This window comes from Micropterus salmoides, unplaced genomic scaffold, assembly GCF_014851395.1.
Source record: "Micropterus salmoides isolate LMB-PRFRI ecotype aquatic unplaced genomic scaffold, ASM1485139v1 Ms_hic_scaffold_11, whole genome shotgun sequence".
Classification (NCBI taxonomy): Eukaryota; Metazoa; Chordata; class Actinopteri; order Centrarchiformes; family Centrarchidae; genus Micropterus; species Micropterus salmoides.
This window is the reverse complement of record NW_024040152.1, coordinates 5,921,446-5,948,867: the sequence shown is the minus strand read 5'-3', so window position 1 is coordinate 5,948,867 and position 27,422 is coordinate 5,921,446. Positions and strand designations below refer to the sequence as shown.

The following is a 27,422-nucleotide window of genomic DNA, read 5'->3' as shown; positions in this document are numbered from 1 at the left end:
TAAATGCAGCCACTTCTACATTTTAAATGAGGCAGAAACAGTCAAAACAGATAAAATCAAGTATGTAAGTACATAAAGATAATTCCTTGACCGAAGGACTGAATAAACTCCAAACAAACAAAGACCTGGATCTAAATGTATCCAGGTTCGGCAGTAGAATACCAGCATTCCAAAAACTGTCCTAAATCAGATTTTTCTGCAACTGGGGAGGTTTAATGAGTCAGCTTTACTTTAACTCGTTGAGAAGGCATATTTGCAGTGAAATGTTCTTCATTGTTGGATGTTGTTGTGATGCTGTGTGGTTGAAAGCAGCACTTGCTTTAGTAACTCCTGCTGTGTTTTTTGTTCCTTTCATTATGTTTGGTTTGTACAACCGTAGCTTCTTATTTCCTGATCATTCGGGTTTTTATAAAAAAAAAAAACAATCTTAAGTTCATTGCAGTAGCTGAGTTGCTATGAACAGAATTTCCCTGCTTGTTTAAAACCCTGCATTTGTGTGTGTGTGTGTGTGTGTGTGTGTGTGTGTGTGAAGTTGTGTGTTTCTTCTGTTCCTCTCTTCAACACTCCTGCAGCACTGTGGAAAACCAATGAGAAGGTTGACAAACCTTCCTACGTGGTTCTTGAGACCCTGAATGATAATTTCACTTTCTGATGTTCAGTGTCATCATTTTACATTTCAGAAACATGCAGATAAAATTTGGCAGCACATGTTTGGCCAAATGTGCTATAGCTAAAAGTTAAAAATAAAACTACCATAGTGTAGTTTCTCCGTCTGTGAAAACCTCCAGATTTGTTTACAGATGTTTTCAGATCAGTTGATGAAGGAACGTGACAAATGATGGACATGGAATGGAAGACAAAAGAACACAAGCAAGGAAAGAAATACACAAAGAAAACTTTCTAAATGAAATGCGGGTGCATGCTCACTATGATTACTTCTCCATCCACATGCTGTTTCTGAAACAGCAGAGAGCAATGAGCACTCTGCCTGCCTGTTGAAAGATGGACTTAGCACACACACTTTTTTCTTGTGCATGTGGAAAAGTGTTCATAATGATCATTATCCTTATATTATATATAAGGACATTTCTATGTTCAACCAGTCGAATTAAGACTGTATAATATTCAAAATAACTTGGTTTGTTTTAACCTTTGCAGCTTGAATAATATCATATGATTGTCTACTTTTATTTCTCAAATTTCCGGTTTTTAAAGTTTAAATAGTTTAAATGTTTTGTCAGACACTGAATGCCTGTGTCCATTTCAATAAAGGTAGCTGGACTGTGAAAACACCAGGGACGATAGAAATAGGTCTTGGACGTTACTGTTCTATGTCTGACATGTTGGATTTTATTTTATTATAATGTTACTTAACGTCAATGACCCGAATCAGCCCAGCAGAAAACCAGAGGCAGAAAATCTCTGATCAATTACTGAGCAATTTTGCTGAGTTTCCTCTGAAATAGTTAAAAGTCTAAAGGTCTCTGGCATCTGTTGTTTGTCCTGTGTGTCCAATAAATCATAGAAATTATTGCAAACATTGTTTGACCTTGATCCAGTCCGCTGTTGCTCATTATTCACCACTGTCTTCAGTAGTGATGGCGCATTAATCATACATGTGTACACAGCTGATGATTTAAAACACTAACTTGTGTTTTACCCTGTTTAGTTTCTCATATTGGATATTCTCCACGTTGTGACTTGCCTATCTCAGGTTCTTATTCAAGAATGAAAGCTGATATTGTCTGTGTGTAATTTGCTGTCTGTCTATGCCATCCTCCCTCTGCCTACCTCTCAGTCCCTGTCAGTTACACGTCTAATGATTCGAGTGCCCAGACTAACTGGAGTCTTTGTGTGTCCCTTTACAAAACAAGAAGAGATATAATTACTTTTGTGGGAAACATTCAATCCAGGCTTGTCTTACTGATTTGAAAAGGGGCGACGTGCAGAGACACTAGCTGATGGTCATGAGAATGAAAGCTGATACGCAAATCACTTGCCTGTTTGGTTTTATTATCACAGGAGCACTTTTTTAGGGCACTGGTCCCTTTTTGTCAGGATGGGGTGCGAAGTAGGCCTGGGTGTGTCTTTCTTCTCCTGAGTTAAAGGTTATCGTTTTAATCAGTGATGGAGGAAGTACTTATAAGTACTCAGAGTTTAGGAAAATGCACACATATGTTTGCAACTTCAGCACAAGTGTTTTTGCAAAATGTCATAACTTCAATTTTGGTTATTTTCAGAATTTCAGATCAGGAAGAAAATAAATAATTTAGGAAACTAGTGAAGAAATAAAGCACGAAGAGGAGGCAAAAGGAAGAATTAAAAAATAGGAAGGAAATAAATAAGGAAAAGGGATGATGAATTAAAAGACAGAAAATATATTGAAGTAATAAGGATCATTTAAATGAGGTGAAGTGGGAAGAAAAGAAGGAAAAGAGGAAATAAAGATTAATTAGTGATGCTCTATAGCCAAAACTACATGGACACACCTGTCAGCTTATTTGTGTACTTTTGGTTTGGACAGTAGTTAAGTAAACTAAGGACATTCACTCAGGAGACCGAGGTTCAAGTCCCATGTAAAAGAAAGTCAAAGGTGACGTGTTTTAAGTCAACAGTTTGTAGATGACTTAGGTCACATGAATTTACTTATTTTAACCCAAACCATGAACCTTTCCCTGAACCAAACCAAGTGGTTCTGTTGCCTAAACCTAACCAAACTGCGACTGATTCACAACGTTAACCACGTGTCAAATGTCATGTGACCTACGTAATGTACTTTAGGTTGTACACGCCTGTTACTGAACTTGATAGAGCCCTAAACCTCAACCCCATCCAACATCTTTGAGATGAGCTGGAACACCGATTGCGAACTAGGCCCAGTCACCTAACATCAGTGTCGGACCTCATTAATACTCTTGTGGCTGAATGGGAGCAAATCCAAGCAGCCAGGTTCCAAAACTTTGCAGAAAGCTTGAAAATTAAGGTTATGAAAGCAGATGAATGAATAACGCTTTATATATAACTCATGAGCCTATAAACTATTGTAATAACTTATGATATCTGGCCTTGGAAATTCAGTAGTCAGCTAGTTAGCCAGACATGCAAATGATTGCAGCTTATGTTGGAGGAGACAAACACATTGTTTAATCTATTCCTTACACTTTTGCTGCTATGTTTTTGGAAAGGGCGAAAACGGTTGCTATACTATCATTGGACAATCGCTGTTTGAAGTAAGGCTTTAATGAACGGTTCTAAGCATCCAAAATAATGAGCAACTACAGTAGAGGCTGACACTTGTTTTGTGAATCCTGTGCGTCACGTGATTCCTGTGGGATTCCTGCAGGAAGGGAGTCAATTTCACTATTCATCACCATTCAACATTTTAAAAATCAGGAACGGGAGTCATTCATCTAGGACTGGGACGGGACATGAATTATTTTAACTAAAAATGTGGAGTAATAAAAGTTCCAGATCCTTGAAATGTAGTTGTTCTGTCCCAGCTCTGGTTAAAATCTCCTCAGCAGGGTCATTAAACTTTACATTCAGCTTCTGTTATTGTTTCCTCTCTCTATTGTTCATCCTCAAACAGGGGCACCAGAGGCTCATTCACTCCACTTCCGAGAGAAAATAAAGGGCAACATGGCCAACTCTTCTCAGAAGACTATTTACACTTCGACGCCCCTGTGGGCTTCTTATGGGACCGGGTTACATGAATGCAGAAAAGTGAATATGATAGGCGCCAGCTTTTGTGCTGTCACTCTGTAAAGAAACAGAAAGCTTAGAGCTCACTGCAAACAAGTAGCAGCAGTGAAACTCAGCAGCAGGAATTCGGTTGCCCCTAACCCTCATGGGAAATGAAAGGTAGCTGGGTTAATAGCATATTGACAAGCAGCATGGCGGGAGTGTGTGCATGATCAGGAAGCGCCCACATGCACTAATGTGAGGTGTGTCGAGGGCGACCGGAGGGGAACAAAAGGAATGCACAACACTTGGAACAAAGCCAAGAAAGAAAGGTCATCGTGGCAACAGATTTTGGAAAAGATCCCAACGGAAGACAAACAATGGAAGGAGGATGTTATTCCCTGAGATTGATCCTATATGACAATCAGTGGTTCTTTTATTAGTAGTATTGTTAAGTATCAAGATACTCATCGTTCTTTTGAATGCTTTGTTTAATTTGTGGGTTGCATATGTGCATGGTACTGGTGGACATACAAACATAATTACAGTATGCATGACAAAGTAATCTCAACTCAAAGGTCACTTACAAGCCTTTTTAGGAGCTTTTCCCAGCACATTGCATGGTCTTCGTTAGCAAACAGAATTGGCTCGGGTGTCTTCATGTGACATAATTGTTGAAGCTATTCATCACATCTGGTGGCAAAGATATTTTGAACGGAAGCAATAGGTTACAAACTCACCCCCCACGCGAGTCACATGATGACACCTGAATCTTTTCAACTCGCTAACAAAGACCACTTACTAAAAACCTCCAAAAAAAGGCTTGGACTTTGTTGAGGTTATTTTGTAACATGTACTAATTCCAAGGTCAAGAATGAAATGCAGCACCATGCTCCAATAAATAATAGTAAATTTTCAATTTTATATATTTACATGTGCCTCTAGAGGTTGTAGAAGTGTGTAGAGACAACTCTAAATGTCTATAAGATCATTTCTTTAAGTCATTATGCTTTCAAAGTTCCTGAAAAGCAGATATTTAAGAGATAAACATTTTTTAACCAACAGCAGTGATATGTTGTGAACATTTTGTGAAATGTGTTTGCATGTATGTATGTCTTTGCACTATATGGAGCTATTGATGGAGTTCCCTTTTTACAAACAATCAAAGATTTGCACAGCAGGGGTGTAGAAAACCCATTGGCACAATGTCATGAATGCTTATGTGCGGACTTAAGTAGAGGTGAATTTGTGTGCAGCACTCATCCTTACATTCCCAGAACAGCTTTTTTTAATCACATGCCACACTCTGGCTACCATTATAAAAGAAAATAGGCCTATATCATACTCCTCCTGACTGCTGTACAAATTAAGAGCACAGACATCATTCTGGATATCATATTCGTGACATTAGCATGTATGTAAATGAAATACCAGAAACTTGATATATGCCAGATGTGTTATGTTAGTGTATAAACTCATATTACTGCAGTGTAAACTGGCAAAGCTTAACTCACAAGAAACTCGTAAATGTAAAATAGCCTAGCTTAGCATTAATACTGGCAAGGGAAACTAGCTAGCTAGCCTGGGATTGTCTGAATTTAAAAAACAAAAGTACCTACCAGCACTTGTAAAGCTTAAATAGACCATTGTATATCATTTGCCATCTGCACACAAACAGAAATGTAAAAAATGTGTTGTTTTACAGGGAATTATGTGCTACAGCCAGAGTTGCTGCACAGATGTGCTGTGTATGGCTAAACTGTGGTTGATCAAGAATTTGTTCCAGTACATAATGCCCTCTAAAACCACAAATTGTTAATTGATTTGTTTGTGTACACCATTAAACAATCAAGATACAATGTGGTTATTAGTGAAGCATTGGTAGGCACTTTTTTAAATTTTGGAGAAAGTCAGGCCAGCAACAAAAAGTACAATGTTTCCCTTTTAAATGTAGAAAAGTAGAAAGTCTCCTAAATTCAATGTATTCAAATCAGGAGCTCAAATTACAGTAAATACAATATTAATAAATGTATCACGTTATTTTCCACCTCTGGAGGCTTCAGCTATATGACAATACCTCTGTTGAAAGAGGACATTACAGTGAGGGCCGGGAAGTGTGGAGATTCATTTCTGAGAATCACTGCAAAAACAGTTTTTACTGATATTCTACTTCTTTCTGTAGTTAAAAGTGCGTATCAGGGAAATCAGCCGTTTGACTTGAATGGAAAGAGAAAATGTTTGGGGCCTCCATTGCACATTATTAGGAGCTAGAATGTGAACAAACCTGAAAACTACACTACGCCACCTTGTTGCCTGTCAATTTTGGTGAAACATTGCCCTCTGCTGGATCTTTGCAAATTAATGATGCAAATATTTAATCTGTAATCTGCACCAAAGTTAACAGAAAAATACCCAAATCTACCACAATCCGTGCATGAAGGACAAACCAACATAAAAAAGAAATTTGAAACTCAAGAGAAGAGTTATTTGTTTGTTGTGATTTTAAGCAGGAGTTTCCAGGCAACAGGTGTGGCTGTGAAAATCCAAAGGTGACAAGAAAATGGAGGCGGCCACGGTAGACAGCTTTCTCTTTAAACTTTAAAACCCTGGATTTCAAAGGTACATGAATGTCATTTGTTACTTTTCATCTGTATTTTCTTCTTCTCTCACACTAAATACAGGACATAAAGGACTCTCTTCAGAGGTGTGGAATAAGGAGAGACGTTGATGTTTGCCAACTCAGCCTTGCCACAAAGTAAGACAAACTTTTCTTTTGGCATTTAAAACAAACCAAATTAAGACAGAGATTAACATTTTCTATGTTGCTGAACAGAAAACTCACCAGTGTCCCAGACTTATCAAGATTTCGCTTTCTGAGGGAGTTGAGGCTGAATAACAACAAGGTAGGCTTCTGTAAAGCTTGGTGTATTTCAGCAACAGGATGGTTTTTGGAAGTTTAAAATTGAGAGGAGGACTAATCTATTTGTATTTTAATCCTTTCAGATCAGAGAGCTCAGCTGCCGTTCCCTCAACTGCTGCTTGACTGAACTTTACCTCCACAATAACAACATCAAGTCTATTTCTGGTGAATTTGTATTTCTCCTCTGAATGTGAAGATAGTGTGAAAAGTGTGGCAGAAGGCGAATATAAATGGGCCTCTGGCTGGGAGGTTTGAATCCCTGAAAAACACCAGCAGGGAAAATAATGTCATGCTTCTCTAACCTTGATCATAAGACACCTTTAAATATAGTTATAAAGGGGTTAAAATGTACTGTATGTTTTTACTGACCTGTGGCAGTATGATATGAGATAGATTTTAGTTTTTACACTTTACTTTTTGGACTCACTTTTCAATGTACGTTTGGGAGGACATTTCTATTTTATGGCATTTCCATATTTATGTCTTTGCAGTCCCTACTTGTTGAAAGACGCACTTAATGTTCCTTCAAACCACAGTGAGTCTGCTCACTGACTGAATATATCAGGTATTAATTTGTGCAGCTGAATGAATGCTAAACAGTCCAGTGTTGAAGACGAGTTAACAACATGTGACCTAGATAAATAAACCTTAAAAGGCTATCGAGATCAACATCCCCTCTGAATGTATCCCTCCCGGTCTCATAGGGACTCTGAATCATCTGACTTGCCTCCGACTTATTTTTCTGCACAACAACCAGATCAGAGGGCTGGAGGACACGATGCACGAGCTCAGGAGGATACAGCAGCTCCAAACTGCTAGTGAGTGACGAATCTCAGTCAGGGCACACCTGCAATACCCTTAATAAATAGACAGACAGTCCACTGATACCCACAGGCTCAGAATATATCTATGTCTATAATGTGTTGTATCTTTTAAATATGAGGGCGTCTTTGCAGCTTTTTTCCTCAATCCCATCTCCCATGAACCTGGGTATCGCCACCATGTGATACACTGCTTGCCTTCTATCCAGGTGTTAGATGGAAAAGGTAAGATCTATAGACATTCAGAGGGGCGTGCTTCTCTGACCTGTAAAACATCAAGCCTGTCAAATTTTGTCTCAAAATACTACTTGTGTGTGGTTTTTATTTGTTTTTTTATTTAATCTGTTAAAATTTGTTAAGATTTACAGTATGGTCTGTTTTTAGAGGTGAAGTCAAAGGAGAGGAGGTGGTCCTTCCAAATGCACAACCAGGAGCGTCATCGTGTCCTCCAGACTGTGGCCTTCTGCAGACGGGCAACGTAGTCCACAAGCAGTGAGGATGTTATGCAAATAGTCCCGTCAAAACACATTATAACACATTTTATTGTCCAGCTTACTCTGGGGTAAACCACATAAAGAGATAAAATTTCTTAGTATAGGTAATAGTTTGGTAACATTTGTAAATATTCAATGGATAATTCTTTACAGACACAATGACCAGATGGGAATGTCTGTTTTTCAATACTCCAGTGGATAAAAGGGGAACTCCACCAATATTACACCTCAGTCTGTTTACAGATTGTACAAGTTGTGCAAAGCATTTTGTTACTCCAGACGGAGCTGCATGAAATCTGACAAACATCGGTTGGGGCTGAAGACGATAAGTTTGAAAATGGAAACAATCTGGTGATGTGGAGTTAGAAAGAAGTGAGCTTACCAGACCTCTGTGGCCAGCTCTTCACCTAACACACCTGAATCTACGATAGTTTTCTGATTTATGAATGTTAAAGGGAACTGGAGAATACTGAATGGATGTCAGGTGATGTATGTTTGAAATAGGTGAATTAGTTAATTGAAGATGGAGAAGTACACAGAAAACAAGACAGAAGGTTGTGAATGTTTAGAGGAAATGCTGTGATGTAGCTCGGTAAGAGATGTCAGAATTTACCAAACTAGATGCCAACTGGCTGACACGATGTGTTTAAGAATACACTTGTTTCATATGTCATTATGTGTCTCATATGGGCCACATCACAGCTTGTGTTGGAAAGAAAATGAAATTAAGCAGGTTTATTTCTTTTCTTTTTAAGTTTATGATTAGGCTACTTTTGCAATGTAGCTAAATAAAAAATTTGAAAATGTGGCAAGTGTATCTACATAATGAGAATAGCAGCTTAGGAAAATGTCTGGCCCCCGAGCCATAGCCTTCTGAAAATGTGCTTCCCTGAACAATATATTTGAATAGCCTTCAATTCATGTGATTGTATTTGACATTGAAAAGGACACTTGACAGTTCTACAACAATGAACATGTGATAACGCTATATTAAACTATGCACGCGTATCTGCCAGAGTGAGTGATTGAACGCAGCGTCTGTTTAACCATAATTTGTACTACTGTTCATCTCATTATTTGAGAGAGTAAGTTTCATAATTCGCAGTTGTGATCCTGGAAATGAGGCCCCAGAACAGCTGTCATTATGTGCGAACACTACACACGGCTGTGGCTATTTACAGCGCCCATCACATGTAAACTATCATCGCGGTATCAAACAATGTCTAAGTCGTCATTATTAAACATTAGAAGAATGATCAATGATAATTAATAGAGCTCATATTGAAACAAACTTTACAAAAATGCTGTACAATTCAGGATAAAACTAAGAGAGTATTGACACAGGTAAATAATGGTTCGAATGTAAATATATATGTAATGTGTATATGTAATATAAATAAATCTGTTGAAATTCAAAGAAAAAATAGAACAAAAAGATACTCCTGATAACTCCAGAGTTTGTCTGAGAATTCTCATGTTTTTAAGTTTTCTTCAGTATCAAACTAATCCTGCGATAGTTGTCTGTATATCTATGGATACACTGCAAACAGGAACTGCTAATAGCAACTTAGTTAGCACATGTTTCATGCCCCAAAGCCACCAAATTATGGAAACTGTAGTTCCAAAAATAAGAGCATGATTATCCCCCGATTCCAAGTAAAACAAATAATAATAGGAGATACAAAATCCATTCTTATGGGGGAGGCGGGTTTGGGGGCAGAGTCACAGAAAATCAACATTACAGGCATCACAAAGATTTGTTGCAGAAATGCTGTATTGGACTGCACTAAATTATACACGTTCCGAATAAACAGGAACCTCTGTGATGCTTTTGGAGCCGTGACAGATCATAACACTAACTCAGAGATAATAAAGATTGGAAATATGTAGAAAAATGAAGAGAAGACTGATAAAATATGAAAATCTCCTCCAAAAATCAATTCAGTCATTAATGGACACTTGGATGAAGTTGGTCTTTATTTAATGCAGTGGTTCTCAGACTTTTTCTGTCATGCCCCCCTTCAGATGCCCAAAAAGGTTCATGTCCCCCCCACCCCAGCAAAAGTGGACTTGATTTTTATTGATCATTAACAATGTATACGATTGAAGTAAACAAGATTCAGGTTAGCAAAAGAGCCTTGCTAGCATCAGAGCACTTTTGTTTGTTTATGTCACCACATGAATCATCTTCACACGACTTTAGGTCTGCTCAACATCCACGACCCCCCTGAAGTGGCTCTACGCTCTCCCAGTTGAGAACCGTTGATTTAACGTGATTAAGGTCAGTGTGTTTGACATTTTGTAAATCAGTGTTTATCAGACACAAAGTCTCGTTTGACTCGTCTCTGTCCATTCAGGCTGCACAATAAATCAAAGAATATCAAAACCATTCTACAGAAGTTTTGTCCGGGACATGGTGTTCTTGTGCTGTGTACACCAGTGATGTTGCATTTTGGGGGGAGAAACATCTTTCGTTTGTTATAGTTCTGAAAATCCTGAGAATGAATCTTTCACGATGCACTAAAAATAAATTCATGTTTATGTTGTTTATATTTAAAAAAATATATTTTTGGTCAGTATTGTGCAGCCATGCTATCCACTCAATCTGCCATGAGGTTATCAGTACCAAAAAAAAAAAAAAAGTTGCAAACAAACAAAAGCTCTGATTGGCTAGACAGTCACTTCTTTCCCACACAGGTTGCTACAAGTTCTTAAGGCAGAATTACATTCCATCATTGATGTGAACCATTAGCTCTTTACTTTACACACAAGTCCTCCCCGTGACCTCTACCGCAAACACATCAGGTTGTGCAATGTTCACATTCACATCATATGACATTATCATCTGAAAAAATTAAAATATAAAAATGACAAAATGATGACAGCTGTGGCACAAACCTTCTTCACATGTCTGTTGAGAGTCTCTGCTTGATAATAAATATGGGTTCTAGTCTCCTGCTGGACCAGTCCTTGTCTGGCTTTCAGTCTCACTGCCAGTCTGCTCTCTGTCTGTGATGAATCGATGTGTTCTGGAGGAGGTGGCTGCTGACTGTCAGATGTTCCTCAGTTGTCAGTAGCTGGGACCGAAGTGGAGTTTGAGGATTCTGCTGCGGAGTCTGAGGAGGCGACCTCACTGTTGGTCTCCACCGAGAGGTCCTGCATGGAGTCTGTGGCCTCCTGCACTGCTTCACTTTCCTCTGAAACACAGAGGTGATAATAGTTAGGTCTGACTGTGCTTTTACACTGAATGTAATCAAGGCATTTGACTTGTATAAAGAAGCTTTCATAAAGCTTTTAAAAAAAACAATATATATATATATATATCTATATATATATATATATATATATATCTATCTATATCTCTATCTCTCTCAGGCTTTACCATCATTCCAATAGATTTTTATGGGTCACTGTTTTCAATTTAAAGGTTGTTAAAACAATTTCACCCGGATTTTAATTTAATGTCCTCATGCATCCCACATTTATGTTTTCAGTAAATAGTTAAACTGCAGTATTTTCACTATGGTATATTCTTTTATCAGATTTTTACCTATTTTAATAACACTTCATAAAAGAAAAATGAAAATGTCCATTTTTTTCCTAATAAGATAAAAAACATATTTATTTATTATTAATTTATATTTACAATCCAAAAAAGACAATAAAAAATTTTTGCTCAATGTGCAAGCTCTTCTAGTAGATTTCCTAACAGTAACAATTACGATTTGAAGGATGTTCTCATCCATCACTGGGTAAAGTGAATTTGCAGTGAGTCTGAAATTAATTTCAGATATTTGCTAGTTAAATGACCTTCTTGTAGACGCTGTTTGTCTTTCTGTGCCTTTTATTATTATGAAGAAATCACCCCTTACCATATAACACTCTTTGGATGGTAATCTGTGTATTTGAAACGAGTGTTAACCCTGTTGACTTTTATTCTCCATCATATTTTGTCTCATAGATCGATGAAGTACCTTTGCTCTGCTGCATCCTCAGTTTGGCTGATTCTGCCTCCTGCTTCTCTCGCTGCTCTTGAAGCGTCTTACAAACCTTCTTGTGGGTGAACCAGTGCATCTTTTGGCAGGCTTGGCCACAGTAGATCACCTAGTGCAGGGGTATTCGATTAAAATTCAAAGCGTTCCAGATGGAGAACGTTTCCCGAAGCAAAGGTCCGGAATATCATAACCACTAACTGCATGACCAGTCGGTGCCATGACGTATAGCTGTATCAACGTATGTTTCTAGTAAACTGTGAGTTTTCATATCAAACTGGAGGGATAATAAATAGTCTCTACTCTTTTAATAAATTCAGAATTTCAGTAAAGTAAAGTTTTTTTTATGTGCATCTTAAAAACTTGAATTTAGAAAACAATGAAATAAAAAGTGTAGCATGAAGTGATTGAAGTTTAGTCTCAACCAATTTTATGATAAACACTCAACACATCTTAACAAATGAACAGCTTTAATGCCTCCTCTTCTCTTTCATTCCCTCTTATATAGCTACCACTTCTCTTGTTCAGTGAGAAACGTGAGCTCTGGCTAGTACTGGAGATCTATGAGATATTCTGGTTTTGAACTGCCCGTGGGAAGAATGTACATGTAAGAATCTGCACATTCTTGATTAAAAGCCATGTGACGTCTCTTTTCTCTTCGTCTCCTCTCTCCCTGTGTGTTTCTCATTCGCGCACTTGACTCGCAATGCTTATTGGAATGCACAGATAGGCTGAGCAGCATCACATGGGACGACTGGAACACATGCCATTGGTCTGTGAGTTGACTGTGCTGCTAAGCCAGTACAGTAAATGCTGGAAAAGCTGCACGGGGTAAAATAGAAACGCTCCTTCATGAGATAGAAATTCTCAATAATAAATCTGCTGTAACTCTGGGTCCGTGTAACTGTAAGAAAGCCACAAACAATGGGGCAGTTGTGGTGGTCCACTGATCACAGGGTTGGCAGTTCCATCTACAGCTCCTTCCAAATGTGGAAGTGTCCTTGGACGAGAGCCTAAACCCCAAATTGCTCCCAATGGTCAGCAGCTTGCATGGTAGCTCGGTGCCATCGTTATGTGCGCGTGTGAATGAGAGGGAAATAGCTATTTAAAAAGGCATTCATTTATCATTTACAAAAGAGAGAAGAATTACCAGATTTAAATTTACAGTTTGCATTTTACCATTTCTATTTGAATGAAAGCAAAAAGTTTACAATTTTCCATCCACATAAAAGCCTTTAATGAACATATTACCAATAAAAATATAAATCTACGCTTGTTAAATATGGTCCAACACAAAGTCTGGGGACCTTTTGTTGCATCTCTCTCTCCCTCACCTTCTCACTCCATTAATAAAAGGCAAAAAATAAATGCAACGTTAAAAAAAATAAAAATTTTTTGCTCTGGAAGATCGTCATTGTTTTACAAGGGTGTTTACTGCAGATAAGTTGCACTCTAAAAACAATGAACTTGTTGCACAAGTAGAAAAGACTACATTGTTCTACATATAGATAGATATTACTGCAGTTTTGACACTCACCATTTTACAAATTGAACATCTTTTCTCGGCTCCCTTCTCTCCACAGGACGTACAAAACTCTGCGTCCATGAAGCCAACCTGACCTGTGATGGCCTGAGTCAGCACCGACAGCGCTGTGGGGTCGTTACCCTGCGATGATGGGAAGAAAAAAGAAAGAAAGAAAGAAAGGGACAGAAGAAAAACAGTTAGACATCACACAACAAAACACAGAAAGTTCCATTTAGATGACACTTATACAAATCCACTAAAAGAGACAAGTTCTCGGTTTACGCAAGTCATCAAACACTCACATACCCAAAACTGTGTAACAGCAGCAAAATATTGGGTTTAAACACATTGTTGGATATAATTATTTCTAAACCGTTTTTATCCTTCATCCAGACTCACAATATCGACAGGGGCGATACTCCGCACCAGCTGCTGCAGCAGAGTAGCGTCACAATAAGGAAACTTGCGAATGCACTCTCTGATAAACTTCTCTTGGTACACAGGAAAACCATCGCTGTCTCGACCCTTCAGCAAACTGCAGGACAAGGAATAAGGAAATCAAAAATTTTAAAGGAGCACTTTTATAATATAAATGCACATCTCGTTACAATGGTCAATAGAGCTTAAGGAAACTTTGCAGGAACAGACAGAGGTCCAATCAGATTTGTCTTGGTTACAATGACAAAACAATTCATTTTGTAATTTTCAATTACTGGTAAAGAGAAGACTTTTCTTAGACTGCAAGCTTGCATTTATCCCACAAGAGGAAGGGTATATGTGAGGAAATATTAGTCAAACAGTTTGATGTGGGCAGCTCAACAAATACATCAGTAACTGATGAGTTGTGAAAATAACTTTCTTGGTAAAGATTTGACCAAATTATGTCTTATTTCTGTAAATGGATACTATAACAGTATTTTTAAAAACCTCAATATGGTCTGTTGGTAAAAAAGGAAAAACGTATGGATTCACCTCTTGATGAGGCCTTCCAGCTTGTCCTCGCGGTCCTTGAGGAAGGAAGCACACTTTCCCAGCACGCAGCTGATGTAGTGCATCTTCATGGCCAGCACCTCGTTCATGTCCTGCTGCTTGATGCACTTCTCACAGATGAGCTCCATCACCCTGCGGCATTTTTCCAGAGCCTCCACCTCTGCCAGCAGGGGGTTCTCCTTCACCAGCATCACCATCTGGAATAGACCAGAGATACTTATCAAGTTAGATTTGTAACAGAAACCTACTAAGACAGTGTAGTACAACCACTTTTTTAAAATTGTATTCTAAATGATTTAGCATTGTCATACTTTATATATGAAATCTCAACAAAAATATTAAGCTTATTAGCATTCTTAAACTTGCAGCAGATCAGATTTGATGCCTCCTTTTTCGAAAGCCTTACAATGTAAATGTTTGGGCAATTTGAACATTGACTTGGATTTTTTCATAGATTTTGCTCACAGTTTCTCCTGAAGTAAGTACTAGATCTCTTTAACATCTCTGGTTTAACGAGGCCATAGTTGACATCATGAATTATCAGGACTACCTCATCTCAATATTGGATTTACAGGATTCTTTATTAATCATGGATGTACCTTGATTTTCCAGTACTCATCAGCAAAGCACTCCTATAACATTGTCGGACTCAACAAAAACCAAAGATAAAAATAGCACCTCAGTCATATTGTGCTCTCGTGCATGGCCCGAGAGGCCCAAGAGCATGCTGGTTTCCAATCCAACTAATCACTGCAGCACATGATTACTTCTTTGATTACATGAACGAATAGAATCAGTGAAAGTATCGCCTGGTACTAAGCAACACTCATCCAGATGATGAATATTTCTCTACAGTTAATATTGCCCAGAAATGTACAAGGAGACATCAAATGATGGTTGGATTAGGGAGGGTGGAGAGCTTGATGTCCAGCGGCATCCTACCTTGACTGGGTTCAGGTTGGTGCTCATGATGACCTTGTGGAGGGGTCCGGCCAGTTTGGGAGGCAGCTTGGGTTCCTTCTCCAAACCCTGGGGCTTGGTGTAGTAATCCAGTCTGGCACGGGAGAAGAAGTTGTTAATCACCGTGACACAGTCGTGTTGCCCTGAGGAGAGAAGAGAGAAGACGGTTTATATTTCAACGTGAGTGTAATGTCACATGTCGATGTTTAATCAGAGCAAGTTACATGCTTCTTAAGTGCAAAACTAGAATAACAGTTTGCGTTAGTGCAAACAAATTCTAACCGAGAAACCAATGGTTTTCACCTAACAAGACCTTATTTCCAAATGTGTTGGTCAGTTTATTCACTCAGATTTGTGCATATTTTTCCAATACAGTTGTATGATTACAGAGTTGACGGTGTAAGGATTAAACTACTGTGCAATGACAAATAAACCAGATCTAACAAATAGTGGGCTTAATTAAACTAAATAAATTTAAAGACCCGTACAGTTTCTGGCCTAAAGTCTATTCAAAATACGCTAATTATGTTCATGTAAATTGTAGCCTGTCTACTATTCGACCAACAAAGGTAAAAGCATCCATTTGGTTAATTTTCCTGACAGACAAAGAAGAGTGTGATCCCTCGTCTTAGTATGTATGATGATACAAGACTTAAGAATACTAGACTGTTGTCTGAATGAGCGCACGTCACATCCAGACGTACCGACAAAGGCGGACATCTGAGCGGCGGTCCTTCCGACAGAGTTGACCACATCTGTTTCCGCCCCTGCGTCTAACATCATCCATGTGATATCAGTTTTACCTACAAGGTACAGAGGAAGAGGAGTCACAACAAATACAGGACTTTCCAAAATAACAGACTTGTAATCACATCGCTGTGATGATGAACTCCCAACATTTAAAATATTTCACCTGTTACATTAATCTCATACCTGACAGACCAGCAAACATAAGCGCTGTGTACCCATGCTCATGTTCATTGCAATTCACATCAGCTCCGTGTTGCAGCAGCAACTTGCACATGTCCGCTTTCCCCTTATAAGCAGCGTGCATCAGAGGGGTCATCCCATACTGTGGACAAGACAAAAAACATTTACAAAGATTTACATTAGGGCTGAACGATTAATCATTTTCAAATTGAAATTGAGATTTGAACGAACGCGATTAGCTAATCGTGAAGACGGCAGTTAAAGTGTAGGTTAATTAAACAGCGCATCTGAGCTGGTTTAAACAGTCATTTAAATTAAATTCAAATTACAGATTCATTCAGTTGACATCCTTGTGTGACAGACCTGCTACCCAATCACAAGCGCCACGCGCCTCCTGTTCCAGTCCTACTCACCAATCAGAGCGTGAAACTACAGGAAAATAGCGATGGCAAGTTCGACTCTTTTGACAGACTCGAATCTTCAAATCTCGTTCATTAAAATGAACTAATCTTTTTTTGAGTCCTTTCGTTCATTTGAACTAGGCTGATTATTGCGGTGCTGCAGCCCTCTAATGGGCGATTAAAAAACAGCACCGTTCTCAAACACAGAATGGTTCGCTTTAATTGACTCAATCACAAGTATTATGCACAAATTCACCCCTTGGGCCCACAACCAAATTCAAACCATGTAAAACCCACAGAAATATGTTGTCTATATGCAATCACCACTATTCCGGCTAAATCCTTCCATTTTCACAATCTTTCCCGAGTATACAACCAGACCAGCCACATAAAGGCTTATGTATATAATGACTAACATTATCTCTAAAGTGCTCATTCATACAGTAGCCTATCGTCCCTATCCATTAGTAAAATATTAATATCAGATTTGCGTATATAGAAGTAATAAGCTTGATCCACTATATGAATAAACACACTAAAATTCAACCAATTTAATAACAATCTGGATCAAGCCACCAAGTTCTTAAAAGAAGTCCAGCACAGAGAGAGGAACAAAGAAATACACATTATATAAACGCAGCAGTTAGGCAGGTCTGGACGCAGAATGGGCCACATCAGGTCCGGATTCTGCAGACAGAGAAACACACAGGAGCACTTCACTCTCAAACACTGCAGGTTGTTCACCAGTCAGGAGCTGTGAAACAACAGCACGGCTCCGTTGGTAAATAAAAAGAAAAAGTTGCGTTCTCTGGCGGACCTGGATCAGCTGTTAGCGTTGGCTCTGTAAATGGCTAACGCTGCTACGTGGTAAGTTTTAATGTTTTAATGACCGGGTCCGTTTGTTTTGGAGAGGAGACGACCTCTGAGATAATTCGGCTCCAAGTAGAACCGTGTCAGGGCTCTGAAGTGGAGCGGACCCAGAACAACTCTCATCAGCTTTTAGCAGTAATGTTAATGTTAGTCCTGCTAGCTGTTAAACACTAGCACGACTAAAGTTACAGTGCGGCTGTGTTAAAACTATAACTTAGCACAACATTACTGCGCTGTAATAACGTATGCTTTATAAAATGTCACATAATTAAACAAAATAGCTATATAATGTCAGTCCAGTGACTGTTACCTGACAGCCGACCTGCCTCTCATTCTCTGGCGCTAGCAGTAACTCAGCCTGCAGAATGAACGAAAGACTGAGGAGGACCCATGTGAGCGATGAACGAGTCGTTCATTCCTGCCCCACAAACGACTCAGACCTAGAGACCCACAGTTGCTATGAGTCTTGAACTAATCAGCTCTGTTTCCTGTGCTGCCTGCTTACCACAGCCCTGTCGCCGAGCGGTCACATGACAAATGAACGACTCAAACAGACCCACAGTTGAGAGTCAATCAATTCTGTTTCCTGTGCTGACGGAGCCCAGGCTGCTGCCGTGTGACGAGTGAACGTAACAGTCCAAGATCCTTCACGCATGCGTGAAAATGAACAAATCACTCACTGAGACTACCTGTTCCTCCCGAGTCACACACACGGTTAGGTCATCACTAGAGGAAAATGTGGGATCATGGCGCCACTCGAACTGACACAGGCAGCGGCTGTGCCGCTGTTTTGTCCGGCATCAGCTCACACTCAAGTGTTTCAGCAGCGGAGCGTTTAGCCTACACGCTGTTGACATGTTGTTAATTTGTCATTTTGTGTGCTTCAACTATGGATAACAGCTCTCTGTGAGCCCGTTAAGCTGTCTGCAGGCTAACGTTACATAGCCACATGGAGCATTTCAGAATAAGAGCGTTTTGCCTGCCTGATTTTGCTGGCTTGTTCAGATTTTGCTTATCTGTTCAGTTGTTGCTTTTTTGTCTGTTTTAACTGTGTTTATAGTTGATACTGCGATCCGGAATCTGCACAGGGTGTTGTATTTTGAAAAATCGACCGGATTCTCTCTGCCGTTCTGTGGCTGACTTCCTGCCTGGTCCATCGGCTCTGTGTTGCTTGATGCGTCTTCTGTCAAAAATAGACTGGCAGTGAATATTGAACTTTAGCTAAACTTTTTTTTTTTTATTAATAATCGCAAATTGAATCATCATCGCAATATCTGGCAGAAAAATCGCAATTCTATTTTTTCCCCCAAAATTTTTCAGCCCTAATTTACATATACAATTACACATTCACAGCAAAAACTATATATAAAAAAAAAAAAGTTACTACAAAACATAAAAGTATTTTTGAATATAAATGTCAAAAACACTTTACAGTGCCAAACACATCGGCAACTATATATCCCAATAATAATAATAATAATAACAAAGAGTTTAAACTGCTGATTTTTCATTATCTTTGTCTGTGTTATAATAATCAAACCTGTTATTATATGTACTGTAAAGTGTAACTATTCAGTCGGCTTAATGAAGACCTTTATGATTAAACAGATTTACATGCAACTATTATTTCCATTATCAATTAATCACTTTGTCAATAAAATTTCAGATAATAGTGAAAACTATATTTACATATTTATATTTACTACAGCCGAAAGGTGGCATGTTCAGACACCTTGTTTTATCTGACAAACAGTCCAAAAGTTAATCAGTTTACATGTTTATATGATAGAATATATCTCATACTGGAAAAGCTGGAACCACAGAATGACAAATAATGTGAAATCAAATAAAACAACTGATTATCAAAATACCCCCGCGAACCTGTATACTGGATAAGCGATTGACGATGGATGGATTATCAAATTACATGCCAATTATTTTTCTGCCAATCCACTAATTGAATAATTGACTAGTCGTTTCATCTTTACATGCACTGCACCTTGCCTGTTCTTTTGTCACTGTATTGATAACATATCACATACAGGAAAACTTATTTAACTTTAAAATGCACTTGTATTTTGTTTATTAATTTTTCCTTCGGGTTTGCCCCCACCAATCTTTTCTCAATGTTTGGACATTATTTTTCTTCTACATCAACAAAATATAAGGGCTTATCAATTTATATAGGCAGCTTTCTAGTGATTGACTGCATGACGCTAAATGGACATGCAAAGATTATCGGCGTGTAAACAGAAATCACAACTGCAGTTAAACTCCATGTGCAGATCTTCTGGAATGTACAATATGTTTGCTAACGAACCAGGCCAATGTTTACAGCACATTTTACATCATAGTTTGATGGTATGTTTTTCCTCCTGTTCTGAAACTACTGAAGTACTGAAAAGACTCATACTGCTTCCATTACTTAAAGGTTCAGTGTGTAAGTTTAAGTGGCACCTAGTGGTAAGGTTTGCCAAATGCAAACAACGGCTCAGCCCCCACTCAACCCTCCCTTTGCAAGCGCAAAGGACAAACTAAGGTGGCCAATACGCCCTGTTAGCTCTTGTGCTAAATAATACGGGTGGTCATCCATTTGTCCAAATTTCACTTCTCTTCTAACAAACCATATGACTTCTTCTTCTTTGTACATATTTCATGTAGCGAAACACACTCTGTAGAGCAGTTTTACTGTTTGGGCTACTGTAGAAACATGGCGCCGCAACGTGGCAACTTCCATGTAAGAGGACCCACAGTGTATCTAAATAGAAATGGCTCATTCTAAGGTAATAAAAACATAACTGTTCATTATGCAAGGTCTTTATACACCACTGAAATCATAGTTATGTATATTATATTGCATTTCTGTCAATAGATCCTCCTAAATATTACGCACTGGACTATTAAAAGAACATCCGTCTCAAACACCTGATTTTGAGAGGTGGACAAGAAAGAGGGACAGACAGAAGGAAGGACATTAAGGACCTCCTCGAAAGCCCTTCAGTGTAGTGACTCATGAGTCCTTTTGTCCCTCACATATGTCACTGAATCATGGAAGAGCTTTGCTTCAAGACCTTAGTATGTTTTCCCTTCTACAAAACTAACAGATTGCAGGCCTGAACTGCACCTACACATACTTTGCAGGACAAGCCTCAATTTGTGCCCTCTAATGTGTCATTTTTACATTTAATGCATTTGCACTGATGATAACCTTCAAGTCAAAGATGCAAGCTAATGTTTTTCCCAATACAAGACAAACTTTTTTTTTAAAGTCCGGTCATTTGATGCAGGGCCAATATGAAATATGTTATAATACAACATAAGTTAGGAAGACTGGCAAATCCACTGTAAAACTCTCAGTTTTAGTGATGCATCATTGCTATAACAAGAACCATACAAGTTATGTCTGCTCCTGGCTGCCATCTACATTTGGTTTGTTTTTTTAAATCTCACCAGCACATCTAGCTCTTTTGTTGATCCTTTATTATTTTTTGTAAATTTATGTGCAAATAAATCAACTAAAATGTAAAGTAAACACACTACAAATATTGCAAAACATCATGACATGGGAATTAGGATAAATCAAAGGCAATCATCAAATGCTTTGAGAGTTTACTCCTAAGAAATGCTCTGTTACCTCATCCAAACAGTTGACTCGAACATCCTTACAGCCCAGCAGCCTTGAGGCCTCTTGAACATTTCCTAAGCGTATAAAATTAAATATTATTGCAGTATAAATACAACACCATCTTTACTAACGTTAGCAGTTTACTGGCAGATCTACAGGAGTAAGCTCACTTCTTCTTTTTTTTTTTTTTTTTTTTTTACATAAGTTGTCATGAATTAATGTATCGGTTATAATTTAATGGTTACATAATAAACAACGTTACTGCTAAAGATACTCTACACAACGTAAAACATGCATTTTGTCCTGCAAGTTGAGTTCACTGAGGTGGGCATAAAAAGACAGCAAGCTATCACAAGTAAGCTGCTCATGTAACTAAAACATCATTAGCTGTAAGCTAACGTTAGCAATAAATGAGCCTAGCATGCAAACTCACATTTAAGTTAGTTGCTATGATTTAACAAGGCAGTCACGCAGCAGCAAAAGTGTTATGCTGACATAATTTCGTAATATTATTTACGTAACTTATCATACAAGCAAAGAAGAGCTGTAAGGTTTCTAGATGGATTAGCGTTAGCTGAAGAGGCTTACCTGCAGTGATAACCTCAAACAATTCCTTTTCGCTTGAAGACAAGTTTCCCTTCTTAGGAGCAGACATGTTGGTGATTAATAGTTTGAAATTAGACTATAACACCACAAATACAGCGAGCACTTCTTGATTAAAACTATGCTTTCCGTGGTTCTGACAGCCTGCTGATGCTCAGGTTTGGAGGCTAGTTCAGGTCGAGCTGTCATTTGGACTGTACCACTGCGTTCAGTTAACAGGGGGGGAGTAAGTCACGGCGAAAGAATACTTCAAAATATATACCGGCAGCTCGAACAGATTCTTCAAAATAGTGTAACTGAGATATATTGAAATATATATGCAGACGATACAACAGTACAAGTAATTACTTAAACCCAAAACTTTCAAATTTGCACAGTTACAACGGGTCTCGCCCCCGTGCTGTCACTGAAAGAATCAATTCCACGGAAGTCTAGAAAGTTCATAGAGAAGTTCAGTGGACCACATGTCAGAAAAGGTGTCCCCCTTATGGACAGAGTTCATTCCTTATGTATATTTATATCCAGAATAATAACCTGTGTCTGTCTGCGTGCCACAATAAAGAAATTAAAGAGTCAAATTTCCAATAATTCTTTAATATAAACAATGATTGAGAAGGCTAAGCTTATAAAAATGTACATTTCCACAATTACTGCACCTAAGTACAATTTTGAGGTGCTTTACTTACATGTTAGGCTACTTTATACTTCTACTCTTACTACATTTCAGAAATAAATGCTGTACTTTTTACTCCACTACATTTATTTGAAAGCTAAAGTTACACGTTACTTTTCAGATTAAGATATAGCCTAGAAAAGGCAGTGTCTAGTTGGGGGCCTTTGTCATGTTTATGATATCAAAGAGTAAATAGCAGCCCCACCAAAGAGACATTTCCCCTCTAAACTTCCCAAATATGTACATTTAGCCAATGTTTAACACACAGATTAGAGAAAAGTCTAAAAAATAATTAGACATGTCTAAAAACGATTTGTTTATGATTTGTGTATCAAAAATTTATTTTTATTTCCTCTCCCTTTAATAATTTATGACCCCACAGATTTATCTAGCCTGGCCCCTAGGATGGGAGCCACTAAAATTCCTAACTGCATAGAAAGTACTTACTGTAAAACTCTCACAAATAAATGTATAATAACATATCCATTACACAGTCATAAAGTTCTGGAGTTCTGGAGAAGAGCATCTAAATCTTTGATTGATAAGCAGATGTATGGACGATTGTTTGAGATGGACACAGAGATAATGACATCACACAGACATGTATCATGTCAGATTGTTCAGAATTGACCGAGTTATAACTCTGAGAGGGAGTACAAATTTTGACACAGCTCCCACTGCTGATGGTGATAAACCCATTGTTTTCAGTCTAGCATGCACCTGTCTCTTTCACCCCACACAGTGTCTTTGGTTCATGTCCCCCTTCAACAGCTTGCATTAGATTGTACAAATGTATGTGTCCAGGCCCTGCACGTCTCTCTTTGTTAATTAAAATAACCAAACACAATCAGAGGGACCAAATCTGTTGATGGACTCCAGTCCAGCAGGTGGCAGTGGTTTTTATTAGGCTTCCTTTGTTTCATGTCAGTAGCTTTAACACCACACAGAAGGCTGTGGAGAATGCTTCCTGATATCTGGCCATTGAGACACATTTGAAGCTAAGGGCACTGTAAGCGTATTCTCTATGTTCCAAGTGTTTTGACATATTTGACACAGTTATTGTTACATTCCTACACTGGATGAGGAAGCTTCAACATTTGTGATTAAGGTAAGTAACACAATATAAAATAGTGACCAACAAGATGATCTAAGAAGTAGCAATACATGACAGTGAAAATACTCCAGTACAAGTAAAAGTTCAGTATTGAAAACATTAATTAAAAGTACTGTTTTTAAGTATAATAAATAAAATTAACCTAAAGGTATCAAAAATAAAAGTACTATTGTGCAGTCAAATTCCCTCAATGTCTGTGTTTTACTGTTATATATAATGTGTTTGAATAATATTACAGCTGTATTAATGTGTATGTTGCATTTTACTTGTGTAGATGTTGAATGATGTGCTAATTTTAATTGCTGTATATACTGTTAGATAGTTTCATCTACAGCAATGCATCATATTCTATTGTTGTCCTGTGAGAAGGAGTAGATTGTAGGGTAGAAGTATAAAGTTGCATAAAATGGAAATACTTAAGTAAAGTAGACGCACCTCGATTTGTACTTCAATGAGTAAATGTACAGTTACATTGCACTGCCTGTTCCCATGTTAAAAGATACTTAAACATACACTGAACTATCATTCAGCTCTGACGAGAAATGAAACAGGAGCACCAGGATCTCATCCTGCAGGCGTGTGGTGCTTCATCTCTGCGTGTTGGTGCAAAGATCCAGACACTGTGGAGCGGTTATGGGGAGATAGTCAGGCTGCACCTGCAGGGCTGCGACCGGCCCTCTGTGGTCGTCAAACACGTCAAGTTCCCAGAGGAGGCCGAGCACCCTGGCGGCTGGAACACAGATCGCTCCCACAGACGTAAAGTGAGATCCTACCAGGTGGAGACACACTGGTATCAGAACTATTCCACCAATCAGAGCTGTCGGATCCCGGCCTGCCTGGCTGCCTGTTCCCATGGAGATGAGATGCTGATCGTGCTGGAGGATCTGGATGTGGCTGGTTATGATCAGAGAAGGTATGACCGCAGAAAAATCTGTATGAAATACTGGTTAGTCTGTAGCTCTGTGAAGTCTAGGGCATCAGAATTCCATTAAAATGAGTTTAACATTTTGTTGGTGCTGAAAAAAGACAATTTGAAGATTTTTGTCTGCAACACATTCAAATCAGGTGAACAGCAGGGCCAACATTTCAGAAATACTGAGGGGTCATGGGTCCAAATTCTCCCAATCATCCACCAGTAAAATTTTTGATAATCTACCAAAAGGCCTGTGAAACCTTGAAATCATATATATATATATATATATATATGATTTCAAGGTTATATATATATATATATTTCATTTCATTTTATTCATTCACATATGTGTGTAATTATATCAAAATCAAGTTCAATGTGCTTTATTGGCATGACTGTTTCAGTTAAACAATGTTGCCGTAACTGTTTGCACAAAAATCAAAAAGTTTACATATGACAAAACAAGGTAATGAATTAAAGAGGTGGTATTATGCTCATTTTCAGGTTCAAAATCCTATTTAGGGGATGTACCACAACAGGTTTACATGGTTTAATTTTTAAAAAACACCATATTTTTTGTCTTACTGCAAGTTGCTGCAGCTCCTCTTTTTACCCTGTGTGTTGAACGCTTCGTTTTAGCTATGGAGTGATGCATCTTGTCTCTACATGATCTTTGTTGGGAGTTGCACATGCGCAGTTCCTAGTTAAGGACTACAAGCCAATCAAAAACAGAGTAGGGCGGGTCGCGAAAAGCCGGTTAACACAGCTTTGGTCCAGCTGTATATTCCCCATACCAGCTTAGCAACATGGACTGGAGCAAGAGTTTCAGAGTGGTGAGTTATTAATCTGTAACAAAAGTATTTTTCATTCATAAAGTTTTAACTGAGCTCTGTCTCTACATCACAGTAACAACTTTAACGATTTATGTCAGAGGTCGCACACCTCTGGAGCAACTAGGTGTTAAGTGTCTTGCTCAGGGACACATTGGTGGATGTGTCGCCATCCCACCTGCACTTGTTCACACTGCCAGGATTTAATTCTGATGGGGAAATACAAAATGCCTTCATTGAACATCCATTTTTGGTTTAATAAAATACAATTTAAAGATAGTTAGACTAAAAATTATCAAACTCAGTTTTCAAAACTGACTATGTGTGTGATATACGTATAATTACAGGATGTAAACTCTTTGTCAGGTTGTTAAAACTTCCAAATTTACAAAAACAATACTGAGGACATGTTCTCAGTGTCCTTGCTGACAGCTACAGCCCTGGTGAAAAGTGTAGGAATCAAAGTACTCTGTTTTGACCTTTTCTTTTTCAATATCCTACATATTGTATGTTTGTCATGACACGTTTTCCAGGTCTTTCAAAGCATGGAGCAGAGTGAGACATGATAGAAATAAGGTATCTCTTTTTCTTTATAGGACCAGTGTTAAGGACAGAGAAATAAAGGCTTGCCTCAGTTGGCTTGCCCACTTCCATGCTCTCTTCCTGGGTGTGGCACCAGAGGGCCTGTGGCCTGTCGGTACATACTGGCACCTGGAGACTCGGCCAGATGAATTGGAGGCTATGGACAACGCTGAAGTCAAAGCAGCAGCCGGCGACATTGACAGGATACTCAACGAATGTCACTTCAAGACCATCGTTCACGGAGACGCCAAGTTAGCCAACTTCTGTTTTTCCCAGAGTGGTCAAGATGTGGCGGCTGTGGACTTTCAGTATGTTGGGGCGGGCTGTGGGATGAAAGATGTCGTGTATTTTTTAGGAAGCTGCATGGAGGAGAAGGAGTGTGAAAAGAGGGTACCAAAGCTACTGGACTACTATTTCACAGAATTAAAGCTATCTGTGAAAAAAGATGTAGACTTTGCTGCCCTAGAGAAAGAGTGGAGAGAGATGTTTGCATTTGCCTGGACAGATTTTCATCGTTTTCTGCTGGGATGGATGCCTGGACACTGGAAGATCAACCGGTACAGTAAACAGTTGACCAAGGAGGTTCTGCACAGACTGAAAAAGTAACCAGAACCAAAACCTACAGCAAACTAGACAACTGAGTATGTGGCTAGAAGAGGACTAGTTTGAATCTGTAAATCTGTATATGGACAAATTAATTACTCACAAACAAACACCCAAGTCCTTCTTCATCTGTGTACGGTGAAGCATGATTATCAAACCATTCTGATGGATAATGGATGTCATGTGAATTGAAAAGGATGATGGTGAGAACGGAAAGAATCACTGGAGTGTAAACCTACTGAAATTATTTTTACACCCTATTAAATCATTGAAAATAAGTCTTTTGGTGGGAAAGTAATTAAAATCTGCTTAATGGCTTTAGTTCTGAAACAATTAGTTGATGGACAACGATTAATTGTCCTTTATCATTTATAAAGCAAAAAAAAGCTGAGTAATTACTGGCTCTAGCTTCTCTAATGAGAAGATTTATTATTGTTTGCATTTTCCATTCTATATTGAGTAGGCCTATCTTTAAGTTTTGGACTGTTGGTCGGACAAAAAAAAAAAGTTTTAAAAAACAGCTTTAAGGTTTTAGGTCACGATGGGATCTGAGAAATGTCTGATGGACATTTAGCAATATTTAGACATTTATATGTGTGTGTGTGTGTGGGGGGGGGGGGGAGAGAGAGAGAGAGAGAGCTATCTACCTCTCTCTCGACAGAGATAGATATAGATAGATAGATAGAGATATAGATATATGGCTCGGCAGTAGAAATAATGATTATTTAGTTATTACATTATTTAGAATGTCACATTTTTTTTGATAACTAAAGAAATAATGTGACCCTAGAAAGAGATAGGGTCCAAAACATTTTCTGTACAGAAGCCCAAACATACAGAAAAGGGCGCAATTTTTGATGATTGTAAAAGAAAAAAATGTGAGCCTATAGAGAAT

General features: G+C 38.5%; 3 protein-coding genes across 3 annotated transcripts; 2 read left to right on the top strand and 1 right to left on the bottom strand.

The window, feature by feature from the left end:
- The first annotated feature begins 6,241 nt into the window (after positions 1-6,241).
- Positions 6,242-8,651, top strand: LOC119898123 (leucine-rich repeat-containing protein 72). Its single transcript, XM_038712285.1, has 7 exons — positions 6,242-6,256; positions 6,363-6,436; positions 6,515-6,584; positions 6,685-6,766; positions 7,306-7,419; positions 7,558-7,647; positions 7,807-8,651. Exons 1-7 carry the CDS (start codon positions 6,242-6,244, stop codon positions 7,902-7,904), a joined length of 543 nt encoding a protein of 180 aa, XP_038568213.1. The 3' UTR covers positions 7,905-8,651.
- Positions 8,652-10,462: 1,811 nt separating this feature from the next.
- ankmy2a (ankyrin repeat and MYND domain containing 2a) lies at positions 10,463-21,864 on the bottom strand. The gene is made up of 10 exons (XM_038710574.1): positions 21,798-21,864; positions 21,219-21,283; positions 16,317-16,455; positions 16,088-16,186; positions 15,366-15,526; positions 14,406-14,620; positions 13,833-13,968; positions 13,446-13,574; positions 11,891-12,020; positions 10,463-11,113 (listed from the first exon to the last, which is right to left on the bottom strand). Exons 1-10 carry the CDS (start codon positions 21,862-21,864, stop codon positions 10,980-10,982), a joined length of 1,275 nt encoding a protein of 424 aa, XP_038566502.1. The 3' UTR covers positions 10,463-10,979.
- A 1,582-nt stretch (positions 21,865-23,446) lies between these two features.
- pkdc (protein kinase-like domain containing) lies at positions 23,447-26,805 on the top strand. The gene is made up of 3 exons (XM_038710573.1): positions 23,447-23,593; positions 24,130-24,512; positions 25,939-26,805. Exons 2-3 carry the CDS (start codon positions 24,142-24,144, stop codon positions 26,528-26,530), a joined length of 963 nt encoding a protein of 320 aa, XP_038566501.1. The 5' UTR covers positions 23,447-23,593; positions 24,130-24,141; the 3' UTR covers positions 26,531-26,805.
- Positions 26,806-27,422: the final 617 nt, after the last annotated feature.